Genomic DNA, 21,016 nt, shown 5'->3' with positions numbered 1-21,016 from the left:
TATGGTGTGACCTCTAGGTTAGACCTTGATCTTTACCAAGCTCAGATAAGTTCAAGGCTTTTATTACATGAACCAGTGCACAGCATTAAACAACTGGTTAATTTTTTTTTTTTCCTTTTTTTATCCTGGCAGATAGTTTTGTAGCATGTTTTACATGTTTCGGATGTTCCTTCAGAGCCCGAACCTCCCACATGATGATGGGGGTTGGGGGTATGGCAGCAGGCAGGGTGTGGACTTGGGACCATCGAGATGACTGAACAACAGTCCAGTGCAAAATACTACATGACCAGGCATAAGTGGGCATGTTACATTGATACAACAAAAGTTCTGTCAATATTTATTTCAATAAAAAAAAAAAATGAAGGACAATTGTGAGTAGGTAGTGGCCAAAACATACAAGGATGACAGTAGTACCAGCACAATGCTATGATCACATACTAACTTTTTTTTATTCAGAATTCAAAAACATCCTTGACCTTCCAATCTTCCATTCCTTTCTGTCATTTAACTTACGTTTTAACCATTTCTCACAACACATTGTTCTCATTATATACAAATAGAACTTAATAAGATTTAAGCTAAATGATTGTGTGGTCATAACATTTGGATGATTACAGGGTCATGATATTTAGATCAGTGTTTCCCAAATTGTGTTCCGTGGAACCCTAGTGTTCCGCAAGGCTTAAATAGGTGACCTATGAACTATTGGAATAATTAACAAAAACGTGAATTAATATTTCTTAAAAAAAAAAAAAGGAAAGTGTTCCGCTAAACACTCAGAAAGTGAGAAGTGTTTCGCTAAGGAAAACGTTTGGGAACCACTGGTCTAAATGATTATGGGGTCCTAACATCTACATGATTGTGGGGGTCAACAACTATAACAACAAATACAATTAATCCTTATTAACAAATAGAGATTTACACAACTTCTAGCACGACACAGCATCTTCAAAAAGTTGAACAGTATGCCTTCTTATACCTTTAATCTCTGTATAGTACAACCACCCAAACAGAAACATTATGTTGTGGCTGTTAAGAAAGGTAGATAACTCATGTTGATGTTTCAATGACAGTAAACCCAATTTAGGAACAGAAAATAAAACATTTCATAAATACTTCACTATAAAAATATACTTATACTATTTAGTACAAATGTTTACAATATTATACAAAATAGCTAGACAAAGCCATTAACAGACTATAATTTGAACAAAGGCACACAACTCTACTGTTTCAATTAAGAAATTAATTTTAGTTGTTTATAATTTGTTTTGCACATATACAGATTCCTTTATACACCACCAAAATATATGTCCTGCTATATATTCTTTCTTTTAATCCACTATTCTAATCTACAGTGTGACTTCATATTGGAATACAAAACATTGTCATTTTTCGTACAACTATAAGACTAGTCAAAACAATTTGAAATGACCAAACAACATTGCTAAATCTAAAAACTATGATTCAATATTAGCATATTACTGGTTACTGGTATTAACTGATGAATCTTAAACACCCAAGGAATATAAGGATTGGTACGAATAAAACAATTAATTTGAGAAATATTGAAGACACTTCAAATTATGTTACCTGTCTGTCCTTACAGAAATCCCTAAGTTTATATGACAAAAAGGTGCTTAAAACTAAAGCACTGACAATTGAATTAATTTCTATGACATATATCTTTGAACTTGCATGCATAAAGATTATCACCAATTTTTTTATTGCTTTGACAAAAACAAAAGGGTGTAATTAGCTTAGCCAACTTTGTGTGTAGTGTATAAATAACTATTACACAAATGAATTATGAAAAACATTGTGTTGGTTAATAAAGCAATGATTGTTCATATTTAATCTCAATCATAACAAATTAGTAAATGACAATCATATGATCACAATATTTATATGTACATCCAAGATATCAACATTGTTTTTACACATTGAAACAGACAAAACAAAAATATTTCGCAAGATTAAGTACATTAAGCTTGGAAAAAAATAAACCAAGATATGGCTTTCAAGATAATTTAACAAAAAAAAAAATTATTTCAACGCATTATCTAATTCGTATAATTTAACAGATTTTATCATATTAATTTAATTAGAATATCTTCCGGATATTTTTTTTTTTCCTGAATCCACCAAAAATGATTCCATATAACATTTACATAATACCTTATCAGCATTATACACAGCCATATACAAGGCCAGATACATAGCCATATACAAGGCCAGATACATAGCCATATTCAGTTTCCAATGAACAGATATTGCAATTGCTTTCTTTCTTTGCCAAACATTTACAACAAAAAAAAAACAAAAACAAATATTTTAAAATAAAGTTACTGAGTAGTGAATGCAGAAGAGAGGTGGGAACTGTGATGGAGAATTCTTTTATAGACCAGAAAAAAGTTCTAGATTGTTTATTTCACCTGCATAAAATACTAAAACCTATATGGGACAGGTTGAAAACTATTTACTAGTTGTCTCTTACAATAAATCCAGTTACGATAAAACATGAAGATATCGATTTTTATTTGTGACAGTAGCATATCATTGTTAGAGAAGAAACTATTTTCAGTCATTTCTATTTATAGAATAAAGGAAAATGACTCCAAAGCCAGTGAAGCTAATTTCAGCGTTAGAATTCTAATTCTATTTCTCATCATGTAAACAAATGAGGCAAAACCTAACACTCAAAAGAACAGAACAATGAAAAGGGAAGTAATTGGATCAACTAGAAGAGGTGGCCTTTCCCTAAAAGCAACATAAGCAATAGTTTAGGATTCCTGCAAGACATTGGCCCCCCCCCCCCCAAAAAAAAATTGTTCACATGATCAATTGCCCCATATACTTTCATATATTACTGATAACTATTAAAAGTAAATAATGATAATATTGGTCATTTGAAACATTATTTCATTATTACTTATAATCCAGATGGAATTTTTAAAATATCTTATTTCTTATACTCTAAACATGGGGATTCCTCGAGAATTCTTCTGCACTACTTTGCTACATTCAAGAATGCCCTTAACTTTTATTGTGTAAGTATGCCGGCAGACGAGCCAATATTTTTTAGCTTTCATACAGTATTACAGTTTGTTTACTTAGTAATTTGATTGTTGAATTATTTCAGAAAATTTGTTGTTTCCTTATTCAAGTTCAATTTCATTTTCAGGTATGTGCAAGTTATACAAGTACATGATAGCTTACGGCAAGAATATTTTCTACTGCATATATTTTTTTTCAACATTTAAAATGAAACATTCCTTGTTGGATAGTTGTGCATAATTAACATGGTTGGTAAAGGTATTGCCTGAAATAATTTTTCTGCAAATAAATTTTAATTAAAAAAAAAATGATAATAGAAAACCCATTTTCTATATCTTTTAACTTAATATAACAGCAGACTTTGCATGATAAAAATGTGCTGTTATTAACTGTTTGCAAGATGTCAACTGGAAGTTATAGCAAGATGCCAACTGGAAGTTATAAAAATAGCTGTTATTAACTGTTTGCAAGATGTCAACTGGAAGTTATAGCAAGATGCCAACTGGAAGTTATAAAAATAGAGCCCAAAAAAGGACAACAAAGGAGAGCTGAAGAAAAGCTTCACATGTTAACAAAATGAGAACATTTTTTTAACAAAGATAAGGAGCATGATGAACCCAACACCCAGACAGGGTCAGTCATGGGATAAACTTAAAATGAGATTTTACACTGGGTAGAAAAAGGTCTGTCAGAATGTCAGTAATCAACTGGCTGATAAAAAATAATTTTTTTGCAAACCAAGACAAAGTCAATGCTCTAAGATTTTGTTCTATCCCAAATGAACTAATGAAGAAATATATTGCAGAAAATGGTTACTTAATATGCCAGCAACTGGTGGTGCTTAATGTTTCACGGCTAAACTCTTTTTCAACTTCTACAAAAATATCACCTGATGGATTTTGTGATGGGCACAACACTTATATAATTCGAAGCAATGTAGACTGTAGAACAGCTTCTGTAAGGTATCTTACAAGAAAACATGGCTCAACAATCAACTGCCAACTAGCAAAATAGATAAATAAAAAATAGCAGCACTGGCTAAATGTTCTTGAATGAATTGTGGCAATACAATTACTATGGCAGAGCGCGGTTAACCTTTTAGGATAGATAAAGAAACATTTGATTCTTCTCACAATGGAAACTACCTTGGATGACTCAAATGTGTATCAAAATTTGATCCTTTTCTAGCAAGCCATATGAAAAAAAAAAAATTTGAGAATAAAGAGTCTGGGATCATATCTTGTGTTTCTAAAAGAACAATCTGCAATGAATTTATCCAAATTATGGCACATGAAGTAAAAGACTCAATCATGGATGATTTAAGAACTGCAGGGTAATTTAGTTTATTTCTCGATTCCACTCCAGATTGGCCCCATTTTCATCAGCACACTGTCATTGAGAGATATGTTTCACCAGATGCTGAGCTCCTTAACTTTCCTACATATGGGTAGCCACACAAGGGAAATATGACTAAGATGATGCACAACTATCTACAAATGAGTGCAAAGTCAAAGTATACGTCATATGATATCTCTGCCAATAGGTCTAGATACAAAGGTAAGCAAAAAATATTATTGAAGAGTGTAGAACAGCTTCTGTAAGATATCTTACAAGAAAACATGGCTCAACAATCAACTGCCAACTAGCAAAACAGATAAATAAAAAATAGCAGCACTGGCAATACAATTACTATACAAGTAAGCTAGAGATATATCATGTGCTGGTCATTCTCTGAATCTTGTAGGTAGAGCAGCAGTTTACTGATGTTTGTATAATTTCTTTTAAAGATGTTTTATTTCACTATCTATATATTTGTTGATGTGTATCACTTAAACCTTATAAATATTTGAAAACCAAATGTAACAAATATATGGACATGTAAAGGGCCCCATATCTCAAATGGCTTAGAACCTTTTCAAGTCTAGATCTGGTCCTGAATGTAAGCCCATTGTACAAACATTTGTGGCCCTGATATGACAATCCTCCAGGGCCCTTCACACTTCTAAGGCTGCCTCTGTGACACAAGATTGACAGCTTTAATATCTGACAAGATCCTAGATCTAGTACAAAGGCAAATTCCATGATGCCTGAAAAAGTTATTAGGCTAAGCTTCTAAGCTAATAACCAAAGAAATGTTATCATTGGAAGGGCACAAATTTGTTTTAAAAATATGCTGAAAAGCTTGTTTGCTACAATAGGCTATGGGAAAAAAAAAAGAGAGAGAATGAGGTGCAGTTACACTATATTTAAATCAAATATATATTTAATTTTTTTTTTGACTAATCAAGTTGGAAAATTTTGACAAATCATGCTAGTGGGTCAGCAATTTTAATTCTAAAAAAACATGACAGCTAAATTTTAAAATTTTTCAATACAACATTGAAAATTATATAAATCATTACCACCTATCCTTATTATGTGTTTTGTATGGACCTAAAGTACAACAGTACTTTCAAGTCAACTCTTGAAGAAAATGCGATACTTCTAATACACCGCTCCACAGAGGGAATGAAACTATCCATTATCTGCCAAAACAGAAAATTTACAAACAAAATGAAAATGTTGAAATCAACATAACATTTTTTAAAAGAATTTTAACCATCACTGAATTTCCTGGTCATGTTTTTCAGATAAAAGAAATTACCAATAGCCTTGTATCTCACTTCTGCTAATAAAAAATATAAATAATTTCCTTCTTTTGTATGAACAGTTTTCTATTTTATATTTAAAAAAATTACTTTGACAATATAGACATAGATCTACTTTCATAAACCAGAATAAAAGCAGACCTAAAATCTAGAAGATTTATTTGTACATATTTTGGATGTTCCTCCAGATTTGAAGATGATTACATCCAAGTCTAAACCTTCACAAGGTGACGGGAAGGAAGGACAGCAGCCAGAGTTCAAACCTGAGACTATCGAAATGACAGTCCAGAATGCATATCACACAACCAGGCAGCCATTCAGTGTGGTGATGCATACGATTTTTTTTAGCTTCATGCTTCCATTGTTGTAATGGACATTAAGCAACAAGCGTTGTGTATGACGGCATTGACAATTACACTTTAAACAATCAATACAAAGACCTCAATGAGTCTCTTCCATCTCATTCTTAATAAACTGGACTCACACTGAAATGTTTTTTAAAATGAAAATAAACATGAAATTGTTTTGGGGTTAAACTTTTCTTTAAACAGAAGATACTTAGAAATGAACAGAACTTTTATAGAAAATGCCAGCATCTAGAGGAGGTTATAATCATTCCCATCACAAAAACTGTTTGACTTTTAAAGACAAAGTACTGTTTGAATAAAATTGTTTTGAAGAAATGGCTGAAAAAGTTCAACTGAAATTTTAAAAAACTAAAACAAAAAGTGTTCAAAGTGAAGGCATTGAAATTTCTTAAAGTCAGTTTTTCATTGATGAATGTACAAAGAAAATAAATATCACAAAACAACTTTCTATTCCAATAAATTCGTTGATTCCATCAGACTTGAAATGGCAAAATAGAAACAGGTCAGCAACAGGGTCTAAAATTGTCCAGTCCTTATGACTGCATTTATTTAAAGACCATCATGATCATCCTGTACAACATATCTTGGGCCGTTGACCTGGAAAATAAACATTCATTTTAATCAAACATTTAGAATTCTAATTAAAAAAATTTCTTAAGAAATGTGTTCTAGTAAGCACCATTCAAAAGTGTTAACTAGAGATCGTAAAGTTTCTTTTTTTGGAAATTATTCAGTGTAAAATTGATAACTATATTTTTCTTTCATAGGTATTAAACATAAGCATTAAATATTGTACAAAAGATGTCAGTACACTTCAACTTTGAGGGAAAAATGATTTTAAATGTTTCTTTGATTGATGATGTGCGCTGGTGAAACATTAAAAGATTGAAACATTTCATTCAATTCAGTGAAGTTCCATTTGCAACCTTAAGTTCAATGGGATAGATCAAGGACTAAGGGTTCTCGAGAATCTTATGTGGCCAGAGCAAAACCCAATCATTTGAGGAAATGTTGGAGGTTTTTGAACATTATCATAAATCACGTTTAAAGATTCACAGACTTCATATTTGAACCCACCACTTTCGCCATGACAATCACAAAACCAGTTGACCTAATGTTCTGCTTCTAATAAGGACAAAGAGGTAATAAATGTATCTCTTTACGAACACTACCTTGATGTCATACTCCTGTACAAATGGTGGTACATCTATCTGGTCCGGGTTCATCTTTGTGTACAGGTACTGCACACCTTTTAGGTTATGCACTTTGTGTTTGATGTCAGATGCAGTGAAGGTGGTGAAGAACCAGACTGCCAGCTGGGAAATGAAACATAATAATAATAATAATAATAATAACAATAATCTTTATTATCAGTGAGGGAATTTATTTTACAATTATGCATTACAAAAAAACAATACAAGATTAGAGCAAACATTTGTACTATAGTCCCCAAGATATACGTTCATATCTCAGTTTCTCTTTAACATTACATCCAAAATTTACAACAGTTAGTTATATATTGTTCAACAATATAATTGCCAAAGGAACAAAAGAGTTTTTGTGTCTATATTTTTTTGTTTGATCAGTGCCTTAGATCTTCTTTGTGATGGTCAAATGTTAACATCATGAAGAGTAGGGTGATCTTTTTATGCTTTAAATCATTATAGCTTTTTTAGCAATGTCCAAGTGTGGATTTGTTTAATGTCTATGATCTCACTAGAGCATTAACAATTTTTACAATTTTATAAAAAGTTTAACTTTGGGTGCTGAGTACAAAACCATACTGAAAACAATCATAGTATTTTAGAAAACATGTTCTCCTTGAAGGACTTTAAGCAAAGATAACATTTTGTCTTCAAAGACTTCAAGTGTTCCAGATGAGTGAGGCATGTTGGTATTGTATTAAGAAAAGAGAATCTAAAAACCAGAAGCTCTTAATAGCACAAAATTCACACCTGATTGTAGGAAGTGACAAACAAGACTGGATTTTGATGCTAAGACAAGAGACAAGTTCTCCCCATCTAGTTAATAAACCTTGATGTTTGTAAAAGGTACAGTTGTCAAGTATCTCTTTCTCTCCGTTATATTTTTCCACGTTTCGAATAAATTAATAAATAAATTTAATAAATAAAATTTCTGCACATTACTAATTCACTACCATGTTATGATAAAGATTCAATAGCTTTGTTGTTTGTTATCAGAAAATGTTGTATTCGGGATAGAATTAAAGGAAAATGCATGCCCTTGCTATATAACACAAGAGTCATGTTTATAAAAATAAACATTTATTTAATTTAATGAGGTCAAATCAACGACGGTATCGTCGATTAGGAGAGAAAGAGTTACTTGGTAAAATATCACCCAGTTGCAACTGTTAAATGTTCACTGTGATCATACTTAAAGAATTTATCTCATCCAGTTTCAAATAGTTTCTAGTTTCTGACTTCCTTTGAATCCACTCACACAAATTAGTTTTCCTAGAATTCTTTTCTATATAAAGTCTTGTCCAGCTTTATTATGTAAGAGTAGTTGTAAGTGTAATAGTCTTACCTTTGACCACCATGTTGGATGGACAATGTAGAAATGTTTTAAATTTTTTCTATATCTGAAGGAAAGAAACAAAAAAATGTGCATTTCTCTGACCAAAAAAAGAACCCACAATTTTAATACATAAATACATTAATAAATTAACTACTAAATAATACATGTAAAAATCAATAAGTGTAAAGATAATCAAATGTAGAAGAAATACTGAAAAGAAAGAAAAAGTGTCTATACTCTGTTTTAACTGTTACTATTGATTTCACTAGCAAGAAAATATCTTTTAGAATTTATCAAGACTAAAGCTTAAAGTCACATACAGGATAAAATACACAAATATAAAAATCAAATCAATCTGACAAACAAAAGCCATTGCAACATATTTGCATGACTGCATGGCTAAAACAAAACAGAAAAATGGCAGTCCCAGTAAAAAAAAAAAGCTGTAGCTTTTACAACTGATATGGTTTCTTGCATGACACTAACAAAAGCCAATTTCCTCTTTATTTAGTATCTATAGTTTACAGTGTTACAGAAAATACAAATTTGAGACTTGAGAATCTTCTTTCATTGTATTAAATATTAATGAGCCGTTTCATTATCTCTTAAAACGATCAGTTAAAAGTCAAAGTGAATCATCTCATTAGCCTTGGCTGGGTTTCCACCTAAGAAAAGGAAAACTCTGGATCCAAACCTCTGCTGCCTTGGGGCTATAACCAAACATGGGAAAGGTTTCGGGAGTTAAAAATCAAGATCCTACAACCCTTAAGCTATTAGCAGCACACAGTGCAACACCTTGGCAGAAGCTATGACACTGCAGATCCAGAACTGTATCAGCACCTGCTGTTCCTATGGATCATCAGCTCTAGGGAGAGGAGGGTAACTGCAGTCTGGGAGACTTTGTTCCAACCATAGCTAATGCAAGGACTTGAAGGTGGCCATAGATACACATACAAGTAAGCTCTAATCTAACAAGTACTAGAGATTCTCAGACAAGTTTTCTCTTTCTATTTCACCCACATTCTACTCTTTTTTTTTGTTGATACCCAAACATAAGCTAACTATTTAAAAAGCAAATGACAAACTGTTTACCTGTAATCTAGTAGACTGTAGACCATCTTCAAGTAAGCCATGGCTGGTTGATTTTTGCCTGAGGTGAGTGTGTGAAAGTAAACAATAACATAATCTGTCTCGACTACAGGGTCCATTATTCTAATCATGTACAGTAACGTCTGTGGAGCAATATCACAATCATTTAATTCCCTTTTTTGTAAGAATGAACATCTGCAAATGCTGAATTAAGAAACTATTTCTTGCATTCGAAAGATGTTGGTCTTGTGTATGTTCTCATAGTGATAACTGACAAACAACATGTTCAACTTAATCAATGGCTCTAAAAATAATACTCTATAAAATATGATACTAGCTTATGATTTCCTGAAGTGATTATAATTATCTTTAAAATGATATTCTGTCAAATATAAACATATAAGGTTTTGGAGATGAGAACAATAAAACGAGTTGCTAGTCTAATTCCCAGTTATTTTGTTGAATGTTTGCAGACAGAAGCAAATAGATGACCAGTGAAGAAACACATTCCAATTTTCATTTTTATAATGGCAAATCTTATCTGCATTATTTTAAACACCAGGTCATGGTGTCACAGTCTCGCTTGACATTGCCTGTTATTTGTTCACCTTGGGTCAAGAAGGTGAAAAGCAAGAGAAACCTCATACATAGAAAGAGGAAGAAAGAATGACTTAATTCACTTTTGGTCAGTTGGAGTCGTTCATGGGATTGGAGACAGTACACATACTTTTTAGTAGTTGCTTTCTGTACTTGGAGCTGGATACATGTTATTGAAGTTTATTGTTACCCGCTGTGATGAGTTAATAGTAAGGCAGCATATACACATATTCTAAAGGACTCAGTATATTTGACACCCCTGTGATGCCGATGTAATTATATTTCAATACGTTGGATTATCTTGGTGTAACTACTACACAGTTGCTGTACATTGTTATTACTGAATAAACGTCATATTTGTCTGCTAAATTTGGTTCACGTCAATCTGTACTGTTTAAGTTTGTTCCGTGTTAGGTGTGGCTCCAGGACACAGGAACCCAGCATTCTACAGCATTACTTCTTCTTCTTCTTCTAGCCAGAATCTACAGCATTACACATTCAGCGTGTTACACGAGGAAACTTACAATCCTTCACCCTGATTGTATTTTCATGTTTTCCATCAGGTACATTGTCAGCATGACTTGTCAGACATTGTGCTAAAATAATCCCCTACAATCTTTTCTAAGACAGAGTCATCAACTGAAGCTTTATTTCCCTACAATCTTTTCTAAGACAGTCATCAACTGAAGCTTTATTTCCCTACAATCTTTTCTAAGACAGAGTCATCAACTGAAGCTTTATTTCCCTACAATCTTTTCTAAGACAGAGTCATCAACTGAAGCTTTATTTCCCTACAATCTTTTCTAAGAGTCATCAACTGAAGTTTTTGTTAAGACGACACCTTTTAGATTAAAACAACAAAGCTTTCTTTTTCCAGCATTAAGAGATGTCTCTGAGTATTGTAGCGCTTGATATTACTGGATTTGGTCTGCTCCTTGTGTGATGTAAATACCTCTTCTGGTATTATTATAGTGTTCTTGTCTCATTGATTAAATATCTTTGTACATGCACTAAATTTTATGTAGTGCATGTGAACCACTTTATCTACTAAGTTCTAAGATACTACATGTATATTTATTAACAGACTTCAGAGTTAGCAGACATGGTTTTTATTACACAAATACTTCATAACATAAATTGGCAACTTCAGCCTTCACATAATAGTATAGAATATTTCACACAAATTAATATTACAATTCCAGTGAATTCTTCAAGCACATAAATACTAAGACTTTTGTCTAAAATACAGAACATGTCTATCTCCTAATACATCATAGTGTGGACTTCCTTTGCCCATGTGGTCTGTCCAATCATGTGACCAGTACCCCTTGATTGCCACTGTGAAGACCCCTATTTCACGTGGGATAACTTATTCTTCGTAAACTCACATATCTCGTGGTTCTCAACCAAACAATGTCACAGTCTACCAAACAATGGTGTGACCCGTATATGCTTGAGCTATAATTAAAAATTAAATTGAAACTTAAAAACTGACCTTTTCTGGATCTGCCATGTGCGCTGGATAATTTTTGCCAACCACCACCACAATAGGACGACCAAGTCTGTCAACACCTGTACGGAATATACAATGCAAGGCAGCTATCTCTGTCAGGTCTTCTGTCTTGGCTCTCCTGAGCAATATTTCATACCTAGATAGATATACAACGTTACTGACATTTATTTTTTTAAAACTAGTTTAACATAACTGTAAGAATAAAAGAAATTAATTACATAATCACATTTTAGGTTGGCTGAAAAGGAAACTTAAAAACAAACTGGCTTTTGTTACTTCTTTAAAAAAAATTGAATAGTTTTTTATATTCTTGGTGACTAATTAGAATAAAGGCAGTTCAAGTCTGGTTAACCACTGACTATGGTGCACAGTTAACCACTGACTATGGTGCACAGTTAACCACTGACTATGGTGCACAGTTAACCATTGACTATGATGCACAGTTAACCACTGACTATGGACTATGGTGCACAGTTAACCATTGACTATGGGCTATGGTGCACAGTTAACCACTGACTATGGACTATGGTGCACAATTAACCACTGACTATGGACTATGGTGCACAGTTAACCACTAACTATGAGATATGGTGCACAGTTAACCACCTACTATGAGCTATGGTGTATAGTTCACCACCACCTATGAGCTATGGTGCTATTAGACTTTAGAAATGTTGTGCCACTAACGATGCAATAAGAGTTACCTTTTCTTGGCTTCTAGTTTCCTAATTTCCTCAGTATTTGTTCTAAGCATTCTACTGGCCTTGACCTTATCGGGATTTTCTTCCATGGTTGCAAAGGGATGGTGTCCAACATCTGCTTCCATGGACTGTGCAAACTCTTTGTTGAGGTCAATAGTTTGTTCAAAGTCCTCGTTGCCTGCCCCTAAGAGACACATTTTAAAAATATCTTAACTTAAATATCTTATACATTGCAGATGTTCCTTCAAAAAAAAGAATACCATGACCAAAATGTATTCAAGTGTTAACCACGTTGAGACTTGAACTCTAATAAGCCGTTGGTTTTCAAGGCTGATTCAAGCAAACCATTTCATGCTATAATGGCACTAGGAAAGAAATAGCACTTACATTAATTTGTTTTAGCATGTGGAATAAGAAATGTGTCTTTCCGAGTATCATATTTGGTTGTGATTTTGTATTTGTAATCTGGTTAATTTTTTTTTTTATTCATAATTTTACTTTGTCTTCTGTCCTTTAGTATTTTTTAGGTTGCGGTGGCTGAATGGTTAAACACTTAGCTTCTGAACCTGGGGTCCTGGCTTCAAACCTGGATGAAGACTGGGATTTTGAATTTCTGAATTTTTAGGGCGTCCCTTAGTCTACACAACTCTAATGGGTACCTGACTTGAGTTAAGGAAAAAGTAAAGGCAGTTGTTCGTTGAGCTGGCCACATGAGACCCTCGTTAACCATGGGCCACAGAAACAGATGACCTCTACATCATCTGCCCTATAGATCAGAGGGTCTGAAAGGGGAACAACTTTTACTTGCTTGGCATCCAATGTCTTCAATGAGACAGGAAAAAGTCATTGGAGAGCTTAAGCTAAAAAAAAAAACATGCTCTTAACAAAGAAACATTACAAATCAATATCGTTTTGATTGGCAATAATAAGTGTGTGAACAAGCAAAACTATAGACCTACTTAAAGCAGCAAATGTTGGTTTATCAATGATTCGGATTTGTCTCTCTTTAATCACAGGCTCTCCATCTCCATTACCAATGTCACTGGGCAAGTTATCAAAGGCATACTCCTCTTCACTAGAATCACGAGGGAAGTATAAAGGAAGGATTTTGGAATAAATATCCTGGAGAGAAAGAAACGTTGTGACTTCGTTTTAGCAAAGCAAAAAAGCTTTAAAAAGAAACTCAAGATATAAAAATACAAGAACAGTACTATAAACAATTTGATCTACTTAAGAAATGACAAAAAGAAATACACATCAAATTTTATTTGTAAAATAAATGATTTCTTTTTGGTAAGCATACTTGTTTTTATCCTAGTGAAACTTTTTTTAACTGATGATATTGAAGAATAAATTTAGATTTACTTTGATAGGTTAGAAATAATCTGTGAACTAGAAAACATTCTAGACAATAACCTGATTGGTTTTCAGTGTCTTTAATTTTTAAATACCCGGTACTTTAAATTGTAAGACTTACAAATATTTCTTGATGACTACATACAAATATAATAAGGTCAAATGATTCTGGAAATTTTTCTAAGAAACGTCTAACAGTTCCTGTAAAAAATAAAAAAGGATATATATATATGTAAAATAAACACTACAAAAAGATATATTTATAATTTATGTCTATGTCTATTATTTATAACAATTACTTTTTTAAATTCTTCATTCTCCCTTAATTGATAAGCAAGACTTTTTGTCCTGATAAAATGTAGTTAAACTGAATCTAAGCTGAATAATAAGGCTAGTCTTCGAATCCGAATATTAATGAGGGATGCATTTTTTCCTATGCCTACGCAGCCTGAGCTGTGAGCTACATATTTTGCCACATCCCAGCAAACATAACCATTGCCCCATGGAAACACTTTAAAGACCAGCTTAGGCCCTGGCTTACCTTAGCTGAGATAGAAGAGCGTACCTGGTTGCATGTGGCTTCAGAACAAGACAGTTGGAGGTCACTCACAAAAGCCGCGGGATACACATTAGAGACCATAGAGGATAGACGCAGACGGAGAATAGAAAATCTGAAGCTGAATAATAAATGCTGAAATGTATACCGGTACATTCGTGTACTTACTAATAGCTATATGAGCTCCTTTATCTGGGGGATAGTTTCTCCGTGCTGAGTGAATGGCTCCAAGACCTAATGTACGGATTTCAGCCTCTCTGATGAAACAATGTTTGTACATGATCATATAAATCAAAATGTTTCTCTTGTTAAAAAAAATAAATAAAAGTTAACATCCTAATCTAGGCAAATTTTTAAAGAAATGATTTCCTTTCAAGTCCAAGAAGACAAATAATTCAAAGCCTAATCAAATGTTTTTCTTCCCATAAGCATAGAAAAGCACTGACAAAGGTGTAGCAAGGTCAACTTTTACATCTGTTTTTATTTACATACACTTTGATTGATGATATTGTCATGTGGTGTATGCGTCAGGGTCCCAAGAAAATTGTAATCAATGAAGTTTATGAATACATTAGATTCTCAAAGCTTCTATACAGAAGAGTAAATGAAAGAAAGGGAAATGATTCATTTTCTGTAAGAGTACATTCTTGAACTTTTGGTCTGAAGAGTTATATCTAAAAGCAAAGTAAAGTCCCCCCTTTCAGACCTTGCAATCTATAGTAATAGGGCAGATGATGTTAAGCCACCTGTTTCAATGGACAACGGTTAACGAGCAGGGTGTTATGTGGCCAGCACAATGACCAAATAAAGTCAGGTGCTCATTAGAGTTAGGCAGTCTCAGGGGCAAGCTAAAAATACTGAAATTCAAAATCTCAGTCTTGACCTAGATTCAAACCCAGGACCCCAGATTCGTAAGCCAAGCGCTTAAACACTCACCCACCGCCCTCACCCCCCCCCCCCCCCAAAAAAAACTTGTATATATCTGTTCAGTATTTAAGTTTTAAGCTTCATGTTCAATCTACTAGCATGAATTTATTTTTGAATTTGGATTATAATGTTTATAATGCTTCATATATAGTGTGGGTTAAATATTTTCTTGAGTTCTACTTGGAGGATAATTTTTTTTTTTTTTTTTCCTAAACAAGGATCTCTGGCATACAACTGGATATTGGGCCATCAGATTGAACTTCTGAAAATGCCTAAACAAATTTACACTCAATTCCATTGTTATATTGATATGTAGCAGCTTACTTGCAAATTTGTAAAATTGTGCGATAACAACTAAACAATGCACTCTCCGCTGCTGTCACATACTTTAGGTTGTAGCGGGGACCAACAGAATGGATGACATACCGAGCTGGAAGATTATGACCTTTTGAAAGTTTGGCTTCTCCTGTTTTACAAACTAAAAAAAAATAAACATTTCCAATTAGCTTAATATAACTAACATGGCAATAAAAGTAAAGATACTGAAGTTTACTGGACATATAAATTCCTGTTTATTAACTCTTTCTCTCCTAGTTGATGATATCATCATGATTTGAATTCATTAAATTAAATTAAAGTTTTATATAAACCTTACTTTGTCTTATATAAAAAGAGCATGCATTCCCTTTAATTCTATACCAAATCAAACATTTTCTGATAAAAACGAAAACTTTATTGAAGCTTAATCATAACGTGGAAAATAATTATGGAGAGAAAGAGTTAAAACAAACAGGTCAATACATTTTTTGTAGATTTATAGCATGCAATATGAGAAATTAAAATTTTTTAAACCTGACATATAAAGATAAAAACAGGAAATTTAATAGGGAAAGAAAGCCTCAAAAAGACAAACAAAAGTGAATAGATAATAAAACTACCTCGCAGATCTTCCCTGACTTCCTTAACAAGACCAGGTCCACCTTGTTTAAACAGCTCTTCACTCATAAGGTTACGATCATTCATATGTTCATTGGTGGCATGTGTGATTGCATGGACATTTAATGTGGTAATATTTCCATTCCTAAGAGGACAAACAAAACACAATTTGTTGCTAAATTAATATGACAAGAAAACAAACAAAAAAATTTAGAAAGTAAGTTAAACAGTGTTTACTTCAACCACTAATTGTTTAAACAGTGTTTTTTTAAAACTCTGATTGTTTTAATAGTATTTATCTTAAATTTCAAATCACCACTATGTCAACTCAAAGAACGCCTTTAACTCATTTTGTCAGAGCTATACTAGTAACATAAAGCATAGTCACTTTCAAACTTTTGTTCACACTTACAGCTGAAAGATCTAGATTTACATCTAATAGAAATGGCCAAAAAATACAAAGAATAATTAGAAAAACAAAAAATCCTGTTCTTTGATTATTCTCCACTCAAAGCTTTAAAACAGGGGTTCTCAAACTATGTGTCGTGACCCAGTTGGGGGTCGATTGACGATTTGCCAGGGGTCACCAAAGACCATTGAAAAATTGGATTGTTTTTGTCTACTCTTCTATTGCTGTGTGTGTGTATGCGGGGGGAGGGGGGGTCGTGGCAGAGTGGGGGATTGTAAAAAGGGTCGCCGAGCATAAAAGGTTGAAAAGGCTGCTTTAAAATGTGTAGGACATTAAGAATGGCCAGAATGGAAATGAGGAGAAGAAAAAAAAGACTATGCACATTATATAAACATTTTTGACATACCATAGAACAATTTTTGCATTTAAATCGTTTCTCCAAGGAAATGGTGATCTTTCTTCCATGGGATCATATTCTTTTGGCTGTCCCAGTAATTTGGTGAAATTCCACCGGGTTAATTGTGAAGGTTCCACTAACTCATGGCGCTGCCCTAAGACCTCCATTCTGATCTATCAGGCCTATGTTGACAAAGAAAAGAATTTTTAATTATTTATATTTTGTTTCAAAATTTGTTTGTTTAAAGTGTCTATTTTAAAGGTTTTGATTTGTAGTTATTGAAATCACAACTCTACCAGAATGATTTAATTGAAATCACAACTCTACCAGAATGATTTATTATACATACTAACACTTCAAGTATTTAATATGGTGATCAGGTAGTGTTTTGTATCCTTGAGATTAGTATTAAGGACTATTACCTAATTTTTTTACTGGCATGCCTTACTTTAAAATGTTCAATTAATTCTTCCTACTAATAAAACGATTTATAACCCAGTTTTCCTTCATAATTTATTGAAATAAATCAAACCCCTGTAGTGTTTTATATTTCTTACAAAAGTTGTAATTTGACCTTCAAACTCAATCACAGAAATTCAGTGATGAAATAAATTAATAATATAATAATACGGCTTGTCTTTGAGTGAGAAGATTAATGAGGGATGCAGCATTTCCCATGGCTACACAGCCCCAGCTATGACTTACATATTTTGCCACATCTAGTGGAAGAAAAAAAATCACCTATGTGCAAGTAGTAGTATGATAATAATTAAAGTACTCCTTTTAGACCATGCGATCAATGGGGCACATAATGCATATGTCATCAGTTTCTAAGGCACACAGTTTATGAGGGTTTCATATGGCCAGCACAATGACCTGAGATGAACTCCTATTGAAAAAACAGAGCAGGAAGGACTTAATCCTCCCATAGTGCTCTGGCAAGAAACTTGGCCGTTCGGCTTAGTGCCTCATAGCTACCATACAAGTTGAGTGACTGCTCAGACACGTCCGCCCTTAGCTTGTGGAGCTGGGGACACTCGTACAAAAAGTGCGACACTGTTTTGACTCTCTCTCCACAGTGACGGCATCGGGAGTCAAAGTTCGGACGGAACCAGGACAATGTTCTGTCCTGCACTGCGCAATAATTGTCTGCTCTGACCTCCTCAGTCGCCACCATGGATCGTCGCGATCTGGGTGATGCATGTGCTGCAAGACACCACGCGCTCTATCAGATTCCTCCCAGGATTTTAATCACTTCTCTTGAATGAGTGCTCAGATTTGTGCCGTTGCTTGTACGTACATGCTTGGTGCTTCGAGGTGTGTCGCTGCCAAAGCACCCTCCCTTGCGAGGGTGTCTGCTGTTTCATTGTCCTTCACGCTGCAATTTGAGGGCGCCCACTGCATGAAAACGACAGCTCCAATAGCTCGGCGGATGTTATCTGCGATGCTGACTGCCTCTTCTATTATGGGTGACCCTCCCCCACCCATAGCTAGGAGACTGGAGAGAGAGTCGGTAATTAGTACCACGGTAGTCCGGAGGAATTCGCTACCCGTCGCCTCAGCGTGGCCCTCCGGTGGATACGTCTAGTGGGTGGATACTAGATAGGCTAAGTACGAGTAGCAAACCAGGCCCGGCCGGGCTTCCTTGGGTGAGCTTTTGTTTTTTTTCTCTCACTCGAGGTTGGGATGGAAAGAACGCCCGGAACCCAGTCCAAAAAGTCCGCCACGCCGTTCCACAAGGGGGTCGTCATCAGACCCGTGGCTGGAGTGGCGGTCCCTGCACGGAACAGTGGCGGTTACAGTATAGGAATATGAGACAAGCTCCCCACAGTTAGCGCTGTCCTCAGCCACTTATAGCGAGTGGACCCAGGACCGGGGACGGTGCGCTGTGTACATGGCACTGCCCGGTTTTACCAGTCAGTCAACCAATATGGCTGCCTACCGTTGGGTGCCCTCAGACAGGACAGGGGTGAAGAGCCCCATGTCCAGGCCTGGTGGTTGGATAAAAGCCTTTCTAACCATCAACAGGATAATGGCGCCTTCGGCGCGACGCCCTACTGGACTTCATTGAAGTATCACGGTAGTGGCACCAGTTTCATGTTGGGTCATTCTGGCTCTAATAGCCTCGAACGTCCGACTTATCTCTGTTAACTCTGTGTCCATGGAGCATGCAGCATAGCCGCGTGGACCAGAGAAGCACAACAACCAACCAGCTCTTCTTTCTCCAAATAATTTCAGGTACTCATAAGAGGAGGTGGACTCAAGGGAGCCCAAAAAATCCTGAAATTCAAAATCCCTTTCTTCACCAAGATCTGAGCTTGAGACATCTCAATTCGGAAGCCAAGTACTTAACCCCTAGGCCACCAGGCCCACAAGCAATAATATAATAAACCACTAATTGAGGTAGCTTGAATGACAGTATGACATGATTAAAAGTTACCAACAATTAAAATAAGATATAATTAGTATAATCAACTAGATCTACAATGTGCGTGATAAACAATAATAATAATAAAGCTTGTCTTCGAGTCTGAAGATTAATGAGGAATGCAGTATTTCCTGTGGCTACACAGTCCCAGCTGTGACCTACATATTTCGCCACATCCAGGGCAAGTATAACCATTGTCTGCCGGTGGTGGATTAAGATTTTCTTTTCGCCATCTGCGTCTGTCTTGGGCAGCGGATTTTCTTTTGGTCTCAATGTGTATACTGCAGACTTTGTGAGTGACCTCCAGCTGTCTCACTCTGAAGCCGAAAGCAACCAGGACTGGACCAGGTGCTCTCTTTTATGTCTATCAAGTCTATGACTTATGGCATGGTTACTAGTTACTTAGATCTGACAATCTGAGTTCTAGAAGAAGTTGCAAAGGGAAAAGATCGTCTCTTGAGACATAAAAAAAATGCCACAGATTTTAGATTGACTTAGAGATCTAGTATAACTTATGTCAGTTATGTAGTTAAGACTGTAACTCTAGACTCTAGAACTATTACAGTATAATCAATTATTATCAAAGTTACTTAGTATGTTAGAGTATAGACTCTACTTCTAGTCTCTAGACAAGCTACTACTACTACTAGCTTAGTAGCTAATCATCCTAATGTTACACTAGTGTAAGAAGAAGTAGAAGTTTCAAGCTAGTTTACTAGACATTAGTCTAAATAGTCTAAGTATTAAAGTAACTCTAGTAAACTCTAGCGGCGGGCTAGCCACTACGGCTAGCTAGTCTAGGTCTTAAGTGTCTAGACTGTCTAGACTAGAGTAGATGATCATCATCATTGTGGGGACATCATGATCTAGTAGACTACTAGACGTCTAGATGATACTAATGATTATGATAGATCTAGATCTAGTTACTAGACTAATAGTAATACTATTACTTATATTACTAGGTCTAGTAATAGTAATAATATACTCTACCTTCAGAGACCTTCTACTACTACTCTAGTTCTACGGCAATACAGTACTACCGTCTACGGCTTACGGCACTTACGCTGTTGCAGTGCATCAACCATATAATAAATCTAGTTTATATTTAATCTATATTACCATTATATTTACGCTTTTACTATAATTACATCTAGATTCTTATACTTTATTGAAAGGAAACAAAAATACTGACTCTTTATCGTGTAAAATTGAAAATCGTCGATAAATTTACACCATAGTCTGGCATAGTAAGATAGTTTTCATTTAGACAACAAAATCATGTGACATGTCAAGGGAAGGTACTCTATCAGTACTTTTAGGCTTCACTAGAAACAAGTCTATTTAGATTTTAGATCTCTAGATCATACTAGATGAGTAGTAGATCTAGATCTAGATTTAGAGACGTCTATTTCAGAATGATGTTTAGATACATCAGCACGGTAATATTGAGCTCAGTGGAAACAACCTTAGATACAACGTAATTATCTAGATCT

The 21,016-nt window shown here is 34.6% G+C and overlaps 1 protein-coding gene across 1 annotated transcript; it reads right to left on the bottom strand.

The window, feature by feature from the left end:
• Positions 1 to 3,530: 3,530 nt before the first annotated feature.
• LOC106062623 (protein GDAP2 homolog) lies at positions 3,531 to 20,804 on the bottom strand. The gene is made up of 13 exons (XM_056033527.1): positions 20,716 to 20,804; positions 17,105 to 17,277; positions 16,292 to 16,434; positions 15,678 to 15,831; positions 14,595 to 14,683; positions 13,992 to 14,071; positions 13,474 to 13,636; positions 12,518 to 12,698; positions 11,796 to 11,949; positions 9,707 to 9,846; positions 8,624 to 8,678; positions 7,246 to 7,389; positions 3,531 to 6,670 (listed from the first exon to the last, which is right to left on the bottom strand). The coding sequence occupies exons 2-13, from the start codon at positions 17,260 to 17,262 to the stop codon at positions 6,623 to 6,625; spliced, it is 1,509 nt and encodes a 502-aa protein (XP_055889502.1). The 5' UTR covers positions 17,263 to 17,277; positions 20,716 to 20,804; the 3' UTR covers positions 3,531 to 6,622.
• Between the last annotated feature and the right edge of the window lie 212 nt (positions 20,805 to 21,016).

The sequence above is a fragment of the Biomphalaria glabrata genome, chromosome 6 (genome assembly GCF_947242115.1).
Source record: "Biomphalaria glabrata chromosome 6, xgBioGlab47.1, whole genome shotgun sequence".
NCBI lineage: Eukaryota > Metazoa > Mollusca > Gastropoda > Planorbidae > Biomphalaria > Biomphalaria glabrata.
This window is presented reverse-complemented; position numbering and strand designations above follow the sequence as displayed.

What these genes read in the sequence shown, in the direction of transcription:
- LOC106062623 (XM_056033527.1), bottom strand. Translation starts at nt 17,262, where the DNA reads ATGGAGGTCTTAGGGCAGCGCCATGAGTTAGTGGAACCTTCACAATTA. An exon ending in AGGAGCTCATATAGCTATTA is followed by an intron (nt 14,072 to 14,594) that starts GTAAGTACACGA and finishes TATTTTTTACAG; the next exon opens with GAACTGTTAGACGTTTCTTA. An exon ending in TACAGGAGTATGACATCAAG is followed by an intron (nt 6,671 to 7,245) that starts GTAGTGTTCGTA and finishes TTTATTTTCCAG; the next exon opens with GTCAACGGCCCAAGATATGT.